General features: G+C 41.8%; 1 protein-coding gene across 1 annotated transcript in view; it reads right to left on the bottom strand.

Moving 5' to 3' along the window:
* Positions 1 to 15,649, bottom strand: part of cngb1a (cyclic nucleotide gated channel subunit beta 1a) — a gene marked incomplete at both ends in the record, with an annotated part of 52,675 nt that overhangs the window by 18,922 nt on the left and 18,104 nt on the right. Inside the window, 6 exons of the mRNA XM_084005408.1 lie at positions 850 to 944; positions 1,346 to 1,467; positions 12,942 to 12,969; positions 13,055 to 13,115; positions 14,808 to 14,991; positions 15,077 to 15,168. Coding sequence (XP_083861534.1) covers positions 850 to 944; positions 1,346 to 1,467; positions 12,942 to 12,969; positions 13,055 to 13,115; positions 14,808 to 14,991; positions 15,077 to 15,168 — 582 coding nt within the window. The remainder of the gene's footprint in view (positions 1 to 849; positions 945 to 1,345; positions 1,468 to 12,941; positions 12,970 to 13,054; positions 13,116 to 14,807; positions 14,992 to 15,076; positions 15,169 to 15,649) is intronic.

Below are 15,649 nucleotides of genomic sequence, written 5' to 3'. Positions count from 1 at the left end.
TACATTTACAGATAAATAGATGCTATGGGTGGGATAATACAATTGTTGTCCCTGTCAAGGTTGCCATGGTCGTGGACACCCCAACAGGCACAGACAAGATGCAGGATGCAATATACAATTGAAAAGAGGGTGGGAATAGTGCAGTATCAGTATAGACTGAGTTTTAAGATTAAATATAAATCTAGTGCAAGGCAGTTCAGTGCAACGATGATGCATTAATAACAATTTTAAATGTCAAAGAAAGACAAGAAACAACTTGCAAGCCCTGCTACAGTCCCAATAATGCTACTAGTGTCAGGGCCCGTAAAGTTTGACAGGTTGTTTTGTGTTTCCTGTTTGTCTTTTATTTTCTCTCCCTGCATGTATTCCTCATTTCCTGTCTAGTTCTCCCTTGATTACTGATTGTCAGCACCTGTGCCTCATCCCTCTTGTGCTTGAATACCCCTCTCTCCCCATGTGTCTTGGTCAGTTCGTCTGCGTCTGTGACTGTAGTGTTCCGGCCCTGTTCCTCGTGGATTTTCCCTAGTGAAGTATTCTGTATTGCCTGTTTTTGGTATCTGACCCTCGCCTGTTTCTCGACCTGCCTCTGCCTCACGTTTTTTTGTACTGTAGCCCTGTGGACTGACTTCCCGTGTATCGACTCTTGCCTGGTAATAAACTCTGTCTATTGAACCCGTTCGTCTCTGATCTGCTCTGTGGGTCCTGTCCTGCCCGTCTGGTCCTGACAACTAGTTCTACAATAACAAAGGCACATCTAATAAGTAGAACTCTTCATTCTCAGTGGACTCATAGTACAAAAAAAACAGACAGGAATATAGAGCCAAATAGGCAGAGAGATTAGTCACCAACCTTTCCTCCATGTGAGGTCGAACCACCTCTCCAGCCTCCTCCTTGATGCTTGCTGGACTGTACTGATCCACCTGAGTCACCTCTGCATCTCCTGTCTGCAACACACCACAGAGCACCAGAACTTTCCTTACAAAAAATCTCTGTGGAGGACTTTTTTAGTACCTTTTCAGAAGAATTATCGGAGCACCCTTCCCAGGGGACCTACGATGAGTGTTATCTGGTACTCTCTGAAGTACCACAGTACCCTGATATTATCATGGTACCCTTAAAAGTGCCATGGTGACTACCTTTACTACGATGGTACACGCTGAAGTACCATGGTACAGATTCCTGTACTACCATGGTACCCTTCAAACCATGGCCTCCCATGTAACCTTTTAAACTACTCTGGTTAACATTTTAACATGCATGCTCACAACTGTTCATTCTATCACTAGAGTTTTAGCAAAATATGTAGGTATTATGCTCACGGTAGAATGGTTTTGTTGAGGCTTACCAGATTCTCTTTGTCCTGAGACTCGTCCCCGACTGTCTCCTGCTTGGCCTCCTTGTCCACACCCTGTCCCATGTCCTCCATGTCCTCCAGCACCAGGTCCGTCTTCTTCCATACGATGCCGACTGAATGTCATATGGCAGGAAAAGCAGGGCTGAGGATCATCTGTATATGTGTGCATTTGTGTCTTGTATACGTATCAACCACTAGAAATTATAAATTCAGATCACAGATGATAGAGAAGTGATGAGTTAGATTATTTGTGTCTATATCAGGGCTCTCAAGTTTTTTAACTTAGTTCAGCGTGAGATTTTGGCTGAACATACGTGATATGGAAATTTTGTACTTACTGAACTGAAGACTTACACATGAGAAGGTTTGGTGAATGTAAATGTGTCCTGTGGCCTGTGGCCATTTGTGTGTGTTTTGCAACCCATGGGTGTTTTGCGACATGGGTGTTTTGCGACATGGGTGTGGTTTATGACCCAGGTGGGGTTTGCGACCCATGCAAGGTTTAGATAAACATCAGAGTTTATGACTTCCATCCCTGTGAACTGAGTGAAAACACACCCACAAGAAGATGGATAAATATCATGTTCGTCTCACAACATTTTGAGTCTACACATTGTAACAGAACAGCATGTTGCTCTGTGAATTCTCCTCTTGATCAAGATTAAATCCCTGTTTGGACCTTGAGCTGACTCCGATCTCCTTCCTCCAGTTCTATACCAACGGGTAATTATTTTAACACTTTGGCACCCAACGTGGGGCCCCAATATCTTTCCCTCTCTTCGTACCAGAGGACCTGAAGACCTTAAGGCAGAGGAAATAGAAATCCTCTGAAAGACCTCCACCGCGGGGCTCATATAGCCTCGTTTGGGACAGGAGGCCAGGTCCTCTGAAGAGGGGGCGGTGACGGGGCCAACCACAGAGGGGAGACGGACCAGCCAGGCAAACAGAGTCAGGGACTCATCGAAAGGGTAAGAAATTTCTAATAAGTAAAGCAAGTCGGGAACTTGGGGGATCGATCTCTTAGAATAGGTCAAAGGACCTAATAGGAAAAAGGAAATAAATAGAATCAAGCCCAGGCTTGGGGGAGCAGGACTCTCTTAGATTTAGGGCAGGACCCTAAATCCAGGTAAACTGTCTTTGGAAGGACAAGGATTAAACTAATCCCGAAGGCCTGCGAAAACAAAAAGACGTCAGGGAGGGTCAGAGACCCATAGGTAAGAGTACTCAAAAGGAAAGAAATAAAAAGACCGGTAAAATAGAAATAACGTTTAAATAAAAATACGTATTAAAATAAATAAATAAATAAAATAAAATATATATATAAATATATATAAATAAATACATCCAAAATGGGAAATTGTAATAGTTATAAACATAAACCTGACGAGGTTCAATATAAAGGAGATGCAAAACGAATGAGCCAGAAAGCTCTAGATAATGTAAAATATATAAAAAAGTGGGAAGAGAAGTATGGGTTTAAAGGAAAGTTGCAGGTGGAAGAGTGCAAAGAATTGGTAGAAAAAATAGAGGAAAGGTCAAAGGGAAGTGAGAAAAGGCAGAACAAAGAGGGATACACACAGGCGAAAGCATGGTTAGAAGAGGCAGAAGCAAGGAAGAGAGGAATGCAGAAGCAGAAAGAAAAGAAAGTGAGACAATGTAAAGAAGAAATTGAGAAAAGAGAGGTTGAAGAAAGGAAAAGACAGGAAGAAAAAGAGATAAAGGAAAAGGAAAAAGATACAGTGTGTAATAAACTTTATCCTGTTTTGTACTCCAACCGAGATAAACAGGAGGATAACGAGTATGTGCCTCTGGGTCTCCACCCTCCCCCGTACAACATCCCTCAGCCACCGCCGCCTCATGCCCAAGCCTCAGCTCAAGTCCTTCGCCCTCCTTCTCTCTCTGCATCTACTCTCACCGCTCCTGCACCGACAGAAACAGCTACAGGAAGTCCAAAAACAACGAGGTCTGGTAAGTTGTATGACTCTTATAACCTTCCTACCATGCCTATACTCTCCCCACCAAGGGAGTCACTGAGTTTGAACATACAAGAAGAAATGTATCCGATGATAGAAATGCCTAACCCGAGAGCTGGGGATGGGCAAGGTGCAACAATAAGAGTGTATAGAGCGTGGACAGAGGGAGACGTGAAAGACGCAGCATGCGGGGTCCCACACCCTAGGGAAAACACAGGAGAGTTTAGAGAACAGTTTCAAAGATTGTGTAACAGTTTCCAGCTGAACACTTTAGAGGCAGAAAGAATACTAAGGTGCATTGTAAAACAAGATTGGTGTTTGATTAAGGGAACATGGGACCCATTTCGCAATAATGTTGCCATACCATATACCGACGCTCAATGGACTGTCCGAATTGATGCTTTAACTCAAAGAATAATAACTCATTTTCAGGGAAGAGCAGACTATAGCAAAATAGCACGGTGTGTACAGAATGCAGATGAAGGTGTGTTGATTTACCTAGAGAGACTGAAAATAGTGTTTGCAGCAAACAGCGGCGTACAACAGGATAATGCAGACAACGGTCCCTATAATATGCAGCTAAAAAACGCATTCCTGAATGGAATGAAGCCAGAGATCTCACAGTTTATAAGGAAGCACCTAATTGGTGTTGGAACTGCTGGGATACAAGCTACGACTGACCATGCAGTACACGCAGAGAACGTACTGAAAGAAAAGAAAAACAAGAAAGGTGGAACAAAAAAGGCAAGTGAAATATTTGTCATGGATGATGATGATGATGAAAATTATGCTAATTCATTCATTGATGTGTATTTCCGAGGCAATGTCAATCGTGGAGGCTGGAGAGGGAGAGGAAGAGGAGAAGGACGGGGAAGACGGAGATTTGGAGGAGATGAGAACTGCTACAATTGTGGTAAATTTGGACATTGGGCTCAAGACTGTAAAGCTCCAAAGGGCAGAGGTCAAGGAGGCTGGCGGGGGAGAGGAGGAGCAGGGAGACCCAGACGAGTTGATGATTCATCGGCGTGACTAGCCAATAAATCAGGTCATGCACAGTCACACACACACACACAAACACACCAAGACACAGAAGATGAGGAGGAAGAAGTATGTTCACTAGAAAGCGCTGAAATATTTTTAAGCATGAATCAAAAACCGATAGTCACTCTGTTGGTTAATAATCATAAAACTCGTTTTCTATGCGATACGGGAGCATGTAGAACAATAATCAGAAAAGATGAAGGCGGTAGTAGACTGCCACTCCAACACGGTAATGGCATGAAGGTTAAATCTGCGACAGGACACATAGTCACTGAGCCACTTAGTCAACCGGTGTCAATTACCGATCTAAAGACAAATACAACAGTCTTAGCAGTGGTTGCAATCTCAAACCTGTGTCCAGTGAATCTGTTAGGGAGAGATTTAATGGAAAAATTAGGAATAGGAGTAATTCCAACCCCGTTGGGCATGGAAGCCTGCAGGATGACAAAAATACAAATGTCTCAAATGACAGAATGATACTTACTGACTGATAAAGAAGAAGAGGAACTGAAAGTTGTTCCTGAAAAACTATGGTCTAAAGGGACAGCAGATGTAGGGCTAATACGGGGTATATGACCAGTAGAAATAACCCCGAAGGGTTCATTTAGGCCCTACCAAAGACAATATCCATTGAAACAAGAAGCAATAACAGGAATACGGCCAATAATCAAGGATTTATTGGCTGGAGGGATAATCAGAGAGTGTCCAGATTCACCATGTAATACACCATTATTCCCTGTAAAGAAGTCGGCACCGTCACAAGGATGGCGCATGGTTCAGGATCTGCAAGCAGTAAATCGAGCAATAATACCAAGAGCTCCTTTAGTTCCTGATCCACATACTTTATTAAACGATCTGGACCCGAAAGTAAAATACTTCTCAGTAATAGATCTGGCAAACGCATTCTTCTCAGTTCCAGTACATAGAGATTCACAATTCTGGTTTGCATTCCAGTTTGAGGGTAGAAAATATACATACACGAGAATACCTCAAGGTTACTGTGAAAGTCCAACTATCTTTTCTATGGCCATGTCTGCAAACTTAGCAAAATTTGAACCCCCGTGTAAAAGTCAGATACTATTATATGTGGATGACATCTTAATAGCGTCTAAAACTGAAATAGATTGTAAAACAGATACCTTAGCTATATTAAAGTTCTTAGCTGAACAAGGACATAAGGTCAGCAAAAATAAATTACAATTGTGGCAAACGGTTGTAAAATATTTAGGTTTTAATATTTCACAGTCAGGTAAACATCTAGACGAAAAAAGGAAAACAGCTATTTTACAAGCACCAAAACCTACAACCAAAAAACAAATGATGTCTTTCTTAGGTATGACTAATTTTTGCAGACAATGGATTGCTAATTATGCTGAAATAGCACAACCGCTCCAAAATGCTATATATGACCAGCCTATGGCAGCTCAAGACAAAATAACATGGACTCAAGAAACTAATGATGCTTTTGTTAGACTCAAACAAGTTCTAGTGAGCTCTGCAGTATTAGCTTTCCCTGATTACTCAAAGCCATTTGTTCAGACTTGCGATGCAAGATCTGGTTTTATGACTAGTGTTCTAACACAACCATTTGGAGGAAAACAGAGACCTATTGCATATTATTCATCAAAACTTGATAACATCACAAAGGCTATGCCACCTTGTTTGCAGGCAGTACAGGCAGCTGCACTCAGTGTGCAGAGTTCTGCTTCTATAGTGTTATTTCACCCACTGACACTTATGGTGTCACATGCGGTCTCAGCACTTCTAATGCAGAACAAAATAGCCTTTATGTCACCAGCGCGACATCTTAGTTGTATGACTATCTTACTGTCACAGCCACATCTCACTATAGAGAGATGCACTACATTAAACCCATCAACCCTGCTACCAAATGAAACAGATGGAATAGCACATGATTGTGTAGGAGAAACTAGTGCTAGAGTTTTACCAAGACCAGATCTCACCGATGTACCACTTGATGCTGCTGATATTGTGATATTTGTAGATGGCTCATGTAAAAAGAATCCTGACGGGACAAATGTAAGTGGATATGCTGTAGTAACATCTGACAAGGTTTTGAAGTCAGGCTCCTTACCGTCGCATTTCTCTGCGCAGGCAGCAGAACTTGTTGCACTTACAGAGGCGTGCAAAATAGGGAGAAATAAAGATATAACTGTATATACAGATAGCCAGTATGCATTCTCGACACTTCACGTGTTTGCACAACAGTGGAAAAATAGAGGCATGGTAACATCTACAGGGAAACCTATTACACATAAAGATCTCATTTTGCAGCTACTGGATGCCATTCAACTGCCAAGAAAAGTTGCAATATGCAAGTGTGCTGCACATACTACGGGTAAAGATTTTATTTCAATGGGAAATAAAAAAGCGGACGAGGAAGCAAAACGAGCGGCTGCTACTCAGAAAAATGTAGATGACATTTATACTACTGAGACTACGCTTACACATATAGATCATGACATTTTGAGAGACATGCAAAATAGTTCACCTGAGACTGAGAAAAACATGTGGCGAAATAAAGGAGCCACACAGACAGAAACGGGGATTTGGGAGAGCCTCGACGGAAAGCCTATACTACCAAAAAATGTATTTAGATTTGCTGCGATATTGAGTCATGGGATTACACATGTCTCAACAGGAGGGATGGTATCCACAATAGAGAACATTTTTACTACATATGGATTTCACAATTACACAAAAAATGTTTGTGCCTCATGATTGATTTGCTCTAAACATAATGCTCAAGGTAGACTACGTCCTAAACCAGGTAAATTCCCAGAAGCGACATACCCATTCCAATGTATCTGTATGGATTTTATTGAATTAAACAAAGCTGAAGGAAAGAAATACTGTTTAGTAATAGTGGATATGTTCTCCAAATGGGTAGAAATTACACCAACAGTGAACAATGATGCAATAACTGTGGCCAAAATTTTAGCTACAATAATAGCTCCAAGGTATGGTTTTCCAGAAAGGATTTATTGTGATAACGGTCCTCATTTTAGGAATCAAGTAATACAAAAGCTATCGGAAATATTTTCAATCCAACTCAGGTTCCATTGTAGTTATCATCCACAGTCAGCAGGACTGGTGGAAAGAAACAACGGAACTATTAAAGCAAAACTGAGGAAGGCTATGGAAGAAACAGGGAAGAGTTGGGTAACATGTCTACCAGCTGTAGCATTAAGCTTACACATTCAACCTAACAGTACAGGATTATCACCATTTGAAATATTATATGGAAGGCCATTTAGGGTACCGCTAATAGATACAAAGGGAGATGATACAAGATTGACTGAAATAATCGTTGACTACATGTCAAAAATGATGAAGAACAAAAGTGTTATGTCTACAGTATCTCCTCCTACAGATCCAGCACCAACAGGAGGGCCAATAAACCCAGGAGATTGGGTGTTTATCAAAGTCCTGAGGCGAAAGAATTGGTCAGCTCCCCGCTGGGAAGGACCCTATCAAGTGTTACTGTATACACCCACAGCAGTCCGCATAGCTGAAAGACAGACTTGGATCCATCTCACACACTGCAAAAGAGCACAAATACCACTGTCAGATAAGTAGAAACATTCACCATGCCGGATTTAAAGCTATGCTTGATAACTGTTTTATGTGTGACCACAATTGCATTCCTTATTTCAAATATAGTGACACAAGGCCAGGTATACGATAAAATGAGGGAAAGAGCTATAGGAATACAATCCAGGTGGGACACTAGTAGAGGTGTAGTGATAATAAAATGTACTGAAGGGATGAATTGCATTGCTCAGATTGATGCATGTCAGGTTTTCCCCTGTTCAGGACAACACTTTCACTGGCCGGAGACAGAAAATTATATCTGTGTCACCACGGAGGTATGCAGCGCATATAGAAAAGCGTGGGGTAGAGCTGTTCATATAGGTGGGTGTGCGTGTGAGAAGTGGAGTTGGGTAATTGCTAATACAGGACCACGGGATTGGGGATACAACCCAAATTCTAACTTGAAAAACCGACTGAAAATTATCAAGATATCTGCAAAACAAAATATTTGCAAAACAAACAATTGCATGCCTGGAATAATAACACTTAAGACTCCTAAACGCACTGATAACGGAACATATGTGTTGGGAGCATGGGGGAGTGGAATAAACAAGGTTGGGATATTCCATATAATAGTGTCCCCAAGCCCGAGAAAGCAGACAACATCTGTAACAGCCACACCAACCAAACCGACTTCGATGAAAAATAATCCTGTAAAATATATAGACATAAGAAATATGAAGGAAACGTATGCCCTAGAAACAGGATTCACAGACTCAAATGTATGGCTACAATGGATCGTTCACACAGCCCGAAACAGCAAGTTATCCTCTTCCAATTGTCTAGCATGTGCAGCAGCCAGGCCGGGGTTAGGCACAGTGCCTTTTCCCCTTAATCCAGATAATGATCCAAAAGGTTTTCGTTGCATGCTAGAATTATACAAATCAGAGAGTGCTACAAACTGCACCACTTTGAAACTTCTGTTCCCTCCAGTGTCATCACAGATTAAACCACCTTGGTTTACGCCATACACCGGGAATTATACCTGCTTGACACGAAGCAGAGGTACTGTGTCAGTAGGAGTATTGACAACCTGTAAAACCATCATTGATGTAATTAAGGGCGAGAGCAATGTCACTGATGACATAGTGAATGATCAAACCATGGCCAGAGCTGATGTATGGTGGTTCTGTGGAGGTAAGATACTCAGAGCAAAATTACCAACTGATTGGAAGGGAACTTGTGCTATGGTACAATTATTAATGCCGACATATATTTTACCATATGACACAATGGCATTAGAAAAAGTGGCGATACATAATTTACGAACAAAAAGAAATGCACCAGCAGGATCTTTTGACAGCAGAGTTTATATAGATGCAATTGGTGTTCCTCGAGGTGTTCCTGATGAGTTTAAAGCCAGAAATCAGGTTGCTGCAGGATTTGAATCACTCCTGGCTTGGTGGGTAACCGTTAATAAGAATGTGGATTGGATAAATTACGTCTATTATAACCAACAAAGATTTTTAAATTACACTAAGGAAGCAATTGGGGGCATACATCAACAGTTAGATAAGACTAGTTTAATGGCATGGCAGAATAGGATGGCGTTAGATATGTTGTTGGCTGAAAAAGGAGGAGTATGTAAAATGTTTGGAGATATGTGTTGTACGTTTATTCCTAACAATACAGCACCTGATGGCAGCATCACTAAGGCGTTGAATGGATTGACCTCCCTATCTGCAGAGTTAGCTGAAAACTCTGGTTTTGAAGATCCTCTGACAGGATGGCTCCAGGACATTTTTGGAAAATGGGCAGGTTCTATAAAAACTATGATGTTATCTGTAACCGTAATGATTACCATTCTAATCGTTTGTGGATGTTGTTGTATCCCCTGTTTGAGAGGACTGTTACAGAGACTCATTGACACCGCTGTGACTAAAACAACTATGCTGTACGAAAGGATCCCCACCACCGATGATCACCGAGGGGACTATGAGAATGCAGCACAAGAAAATGTTACTTCTGATCTGACAGATGATGATTTATATGGTAACCTCTTTGATGAGGATAAGGACACTACGGACTAAGAGATAATTGCTGTTATATGTTTATTCTACTGATTATGATGAGACTACAGAAAATCTAACTGAAGTTGTAGTTTTCTGAATTGGCCGACTAGAGCCACTTAGGAGAAAAATATTCACAGCATTTGTACATATTGAAGGTGACCCCATTTCTTTTGTTCTTTTTACGTGCAAGGGATAGTTTAACTAGGTCGGGATAGGTCCGTAGCCAAGCCCGATAGGTTGACTAGCTTTGCGAGGACATTTATGTTTTGTTTTTGGGGGCAACAATGTAATCAAAATACTTTTGAATTTATGCTTATTTTTATATAATTTCTGTGCCTTGTTAAATGGAGTACCTGCGGGTGGTTGCCGGGGCAGCGGGACCGTGAGAGAGTTTCCCTTTCTAGAAGGATAATGGATAATAAGAATGTTTTGAACTGCCTGATAGGGTTTTCGCTCTCACACTTCACAAAATGTATGTTATGATTATGCTTAGAATCAGCATAAACAGGAGGGATATGATATGGAAATTTTGTACTTCTTGATGAGAGATACTGAACTGAAGACTTACACATGAGAAGGTTTGGTGAATGTAAATGTGTCCTGTGGCCTGTGGCCATTTGTGTGTGTTTTGCAACCCATGGGTGTTTTGCGACATGGGTGTTTTGCGACATGGGTGTGGTTTATGACCCAGGTGGGGTTTGCGACCCATGCAAGGTTTAGATAAACATCAGAGTTTATGACTTCCATCCCTGTGAACTGAGTGAAAACACACCCACAAGAAGATGGATAAATATCATGTTCGTCTCACAACATTTTGAGTCTACACATTGTAACAGACCAGCATGTTGCTCTGTGAATTCTCCTCTTGATCAAGATTAAATCCCTGTTTGGACCTTGAGCTGACTCCGATCTCCTTCCTCCAGTTCTATACCAACGGGTAATTATTTTAACAATACGTATCCACAGGCAGCATTTCCACGCTTCCCATTCATTGTCTATTTAAAAAATCGTGAAATGCCTTCGCGCCGCTGCGAGTTTCGAGAGACGGCGCCGCCTCCCGCAAGCTCTCGAAAATCTTTTAAACTGACCGTTGTTGATCTAAAATAAAGTAAGATTCAGCAACTGAATAGATTATTTCTTGCATAAAATGTTTTCAGAAACACATTTCGGTGAACTATATTCGTAAGATAAGAAAACTTTTTTTTAATTATCCCGGTAAATTGTCTGCGTGTGAAATACTAGATGTGTACAGCATGTGAGCGTGTGAACAGGTTGAAATGTGTGTGTCTCACGCCCAATGCGTGAGACTTGAGAGCCCTGCTATATTGTGGAGGATTCCATTCAATATATGTTTATCAAGAAAAGCATGAGTTAAGCTGATTAGGAACGTAAAAAAAATTGGTTAAATCAATAATACAAACACACAGGGGGAAATCTGATGCATTCTGCAATACATACATACAGAATACAAGTTTGTGTTTGGACGCTTCATAAATATGTCATAGACTCATTGATTGCTGTTAAACCTGAACCCATAGGGAATCATTCAATCATACACAACAACAAAAAACTCAATAAGGCTTAAATCTTCCTCCCAATTTCTTTATTTTCATAATCAGCAAAATTATTTGAGGACTTGTGATTGAGTTATATAAGGCAGAAGCCTTATATCTTGGATCAGGACTAAGCTCTGTCATGGTGTCAGTGTGAAACGGTGCAGCTTGATGGATCAGGACTGAGGTCTGTCATGGTTTCAGTTAGTGTCAGTGTGAAATGTTGCAGCTTGCTAGATCAGGACTGAGGTCTGTCATGGTGTCAGAGTGAAGCGGTGCAGCTTGGTGGATCAGGACTGAGGTCTGTTATGATGTCAGTAAGTGTCAGTGGGAAATGGTGCAGCTTGATGGATCAGGACTGAGGTCTGTCATGGTGTCAGAGTGAAGCGGTGCAGCTTGGTGGATCAGGACTGAAGTCTATCATGGTGTCAGTTAGTGTCAGTGTGAGCGACTCTGTCCTGCTCTTCCTTCTCCTTTTATTTTAAGGGGCTCTCGTTGCTTTCCCCCCTGAAACAGAAGGAGAAGAGCAGCGCGGTTAGAGTCCGCCTCATCACTGACCCCAACCACTGCCAATCAATACACAATCTACCATCAATCAATTCCTCATGAGTCCCACCAGTGATGGAGCTTTGTACAACAAGACCAACCAACGTTAGCTTTAGACGGCAAAACCAACGTTAGCTTTAGACAACAAAACGAAGATTAGCTTTAAACAACAAAACCAACATTAGTTTAGACAACAAAACCAACGTTAGCTTTAGACAACATAACCAACGTTAGCTTTAGACAACAAAACCAACATTAACTTTAGACGACAAAACCAACATTAGCTTTAGACGACAAAACCAACATTAGCTTTAAACAACAAAACCAACGTTAGCTTTAGACAACAAAACCAACATTAGCTTTAGACGACAAAACCAACATTAGCTTTAGACAACATAACCAACGTTAGCTTGAGTCAACAAAACTAATGTTAGCTTAAGACAACATGACCAACGTTAGCTTTAGCAAACATAACCAACGTTAGCTTTCGACAACATAACCAACGTTAGCTTAAGACAACGAAACCAACATTAGTTTAGACACCAAAACCAACGTTAGCTTTAGGCAACACAACGGACTTTAGGGTTAGTTTGACCAACACAATATTTACAGTAATTCTACATCACTAGCTCTCGACCTTACTTAGTCATATCGATGTGTTCATGTACCAATGAAAAGGGATCCTGATAAACTTTGCATAGTCATAGTTTTTTAACTATATAGTCAAACAATTTATGTCCATGTACACGAACCACTGAATTGTTAAGTCTTGTTTGATGAGCTGCTGTGAGACTATGTTGAGATATCAGAGACGGATCAGACACTGATGTGTCAAGTTTGTACTTACTGCTCTGCACCTCGTCACTGCCAGAGTCCTGAATGAGGAGAACACATACTATTATTAATGGTCTGCTGTCTGCACATGGATTCATGTGTATTAGATGAATCATGTAGACTCACCTGCTTCTGTACCGGCTGAGGCAACATGCGTTCGATCTCACCGTAGAGCCATCCCAGCATACTGTCAATACAGAGGAGCCAGTTACAGTTGTACCTCTGCTACAGCTAGCATCTACAGCTAGCATCATGCTGTTGGTAGCTGAGGTTCCACTAATCGTTAGCATAGCCAATGTTATTCTACCTGATATCATGACACTATAGAAGGTTTGTTTTGAATGTGGACACAGTTGTGGCGGATGTTCACTAAAAACAGAGTGTACGTCACTGATGCGATACAAATATTTGTTTCCAAAAAAAAAAAAAAAAAAAAAATGTCCCGGATGTTTCAGGGCCATTTTAACAGTGGTGTAATGGAAGGTATACACAGGTATACAGAGTATACCCACCTCCTTTTCTGGTGGTTTACAGTACACCCACCTATCAGCCAGAAAGCCATTGGAATTTATATGAGAGTATACCTACTTCCCCCTCTGTAACCTACCCATCTACCTAGCAGTACACCCACCTCATCAACTACTACTACACCACTGCATGTTAAGAGTTTAAATCATATTTGAATGATTATCAGGATAATGAGCCTGGAGTAGCCCCAGTTGTGTCGAAGTGTGATGCATTGAACATTGGAGACTAAACAAACATCCTGAGGAGCAGGGGTAGTGTTCAGATGGGTGACCGCCACAGGAAGAAGCTTTCTCTGAACCTGCTGGTCCGGGTACAGAGAGACCTGTTATGCCTGTTGGAGGGGAGTGGGGTGACCAGTTTGTGGTGGGGTGAGCGCAGTCCTTAACCATGCTGTGCGCCTTGCAAGCACCGTTGCCCTGGATGGCGTCAATGGAGGGGAGTGAGGAACCGGTGATCCGTCGGCCGGTTTTCACCACCACCCTCTGCAGTGCTTTCCGGTCAGAGGCAGAGCAGTTGCCATACCATACTGTCACACAGTTGATAAGGATGCTCTCTATGGTGCAGTGGTAGAAGTTCACCAGGGTCTGAGGAGACAGGTGGACCGTCTGGAAGAAGAGCCTTCTTGAGGTTTTGAGGGTCTACTTGACTTTACAATGGTGTTAGAGCCACGTACAGTCGAAGCTGAAGAGGGAGTAAAGGAGAGGGCTCAGTACAAAGCCCTGTGGAGAGGGTTCAGGAGGTGTGGAACCTAACACTGTGGTTTGGTTGTTGGGAAGTCCAGAATCCAGTTGCAGAGGGAGGTGTTGATGCCGAGTCCACAGAGTTTCATCAGTTTGGAGGGGATAATTTGAATGGTGAACTGAGGTCAATGAACAGCATTCTCACATATGTGTTGCTACTGTGGAGGTGGGACAGGGTGGAGTGAAGTACCGTTGAGATGGCATCCTCTGTGCTCCTGTTCTAATGGTAGGTCACTTGAATGGGGTCCAGTATGCATGGTAAGCAGGTCTTGAGGTGAGCCAGGACCAGCCTTTCGAGGCATTTCATAAATCACTGTCCATTATTTTTTATATATTTGTTATTGACCAATATTTTAACAATGTCCTTATCATGTGGTTTCAGTTCTCACAGGAACCTCACATGAACCTGACAGGAACCTCACAGGAACCTGAAAGGAACCTCATATCCCATATCAGAACAAATGTATCCTTGTTTGTGTTATTGGCAGATTCGAAGCATAAACCAATGACTGTGAATAAAGAACAACAGACATAAGCCTCCTGTTGTGGATCCTGGGACTAGTAATTCTAGTCATGAAGTCCAGCAATCCACTAACAAAGATTTGACTCACTTATCTGCGTCAGCAGCTGGTTTTAGCGCTGGAGGGGTTTTTGGTGGAGGATCAGGTTTTGGTGTTGGAGGAGCTTTTGGTGCTGGATCAGGTTTCGGTGTTGGAGAAGCTTTTGGTGCTGGATCAGGTTTTGGTGTTGGAGGAGCTTTTGGTGCTGGATCAGGTTTTGGTGCTGGAGCCTCAGCTGTTTAAAGAACCAGACGGTCTCAGGTGAGGACAGTCTCCTGTCTAACACCACAATAATACCATCCTGATGATGTCAGACTGACCTTCAGCTGAAGCAGCAGTGACATCGGTCTTTTGTTGCAGGGGGATCTGAGGAACAACCTTCTCTAAGCTGTGTTTGATCCAGTCCATCATCCTGTTCAGAAACCACAAAGAAACACAAACACCAACCTCAAATCTTTTAGCTTCTTTTCACTTGTTACCAGTAAGTTTTCAATTATAGCACTTCATGGTTAAGCTCTGAGCTACATGCAGCCTCAGAACCCTCAGACCGTAATATGCACAGACCCTCAGACCTTCAGAGCCACAGACCCTCAGATCCTCAGATCTCAGATTATTTGCAAAACACTTTCTGTATTGTAAAAAAACCCACCAGAGTTGAATGAAATACATTTATTCAGAGTTCCTCTAAATAAAAATAAAAATAAATTGGATTAATTTCATTATAAACTACTTTTCTCTAAGGTTGAAACATCATCAACATGTCTAGGCTTGTTTCCAGAAGTCTTCAGCTTTATAATTAACAAATTCAATTTGTTTTAATCTTATCACTGAGCTTGTTTCTGCAAGCTGAGAGCTGTTGTTTTCTGTTGGGTCCTGCTGTTTCCTGTTGTTTC

The sequence above is a fragment of the Eutrigla gurnardus genome (genome assembly GCF_963514095.1).
Source record: "Eutrigla gurnardus genome assembly, chromosome: 1".
NCBI lineage: Eukaryota > Metazoa > Chordata > Actinopteri > Perciformes > Triglidae > Eutrigla > Eutrigla gurnardus.
This window is presented reverse-complemented; position numbering and strand designations above follow the sequence as displayed.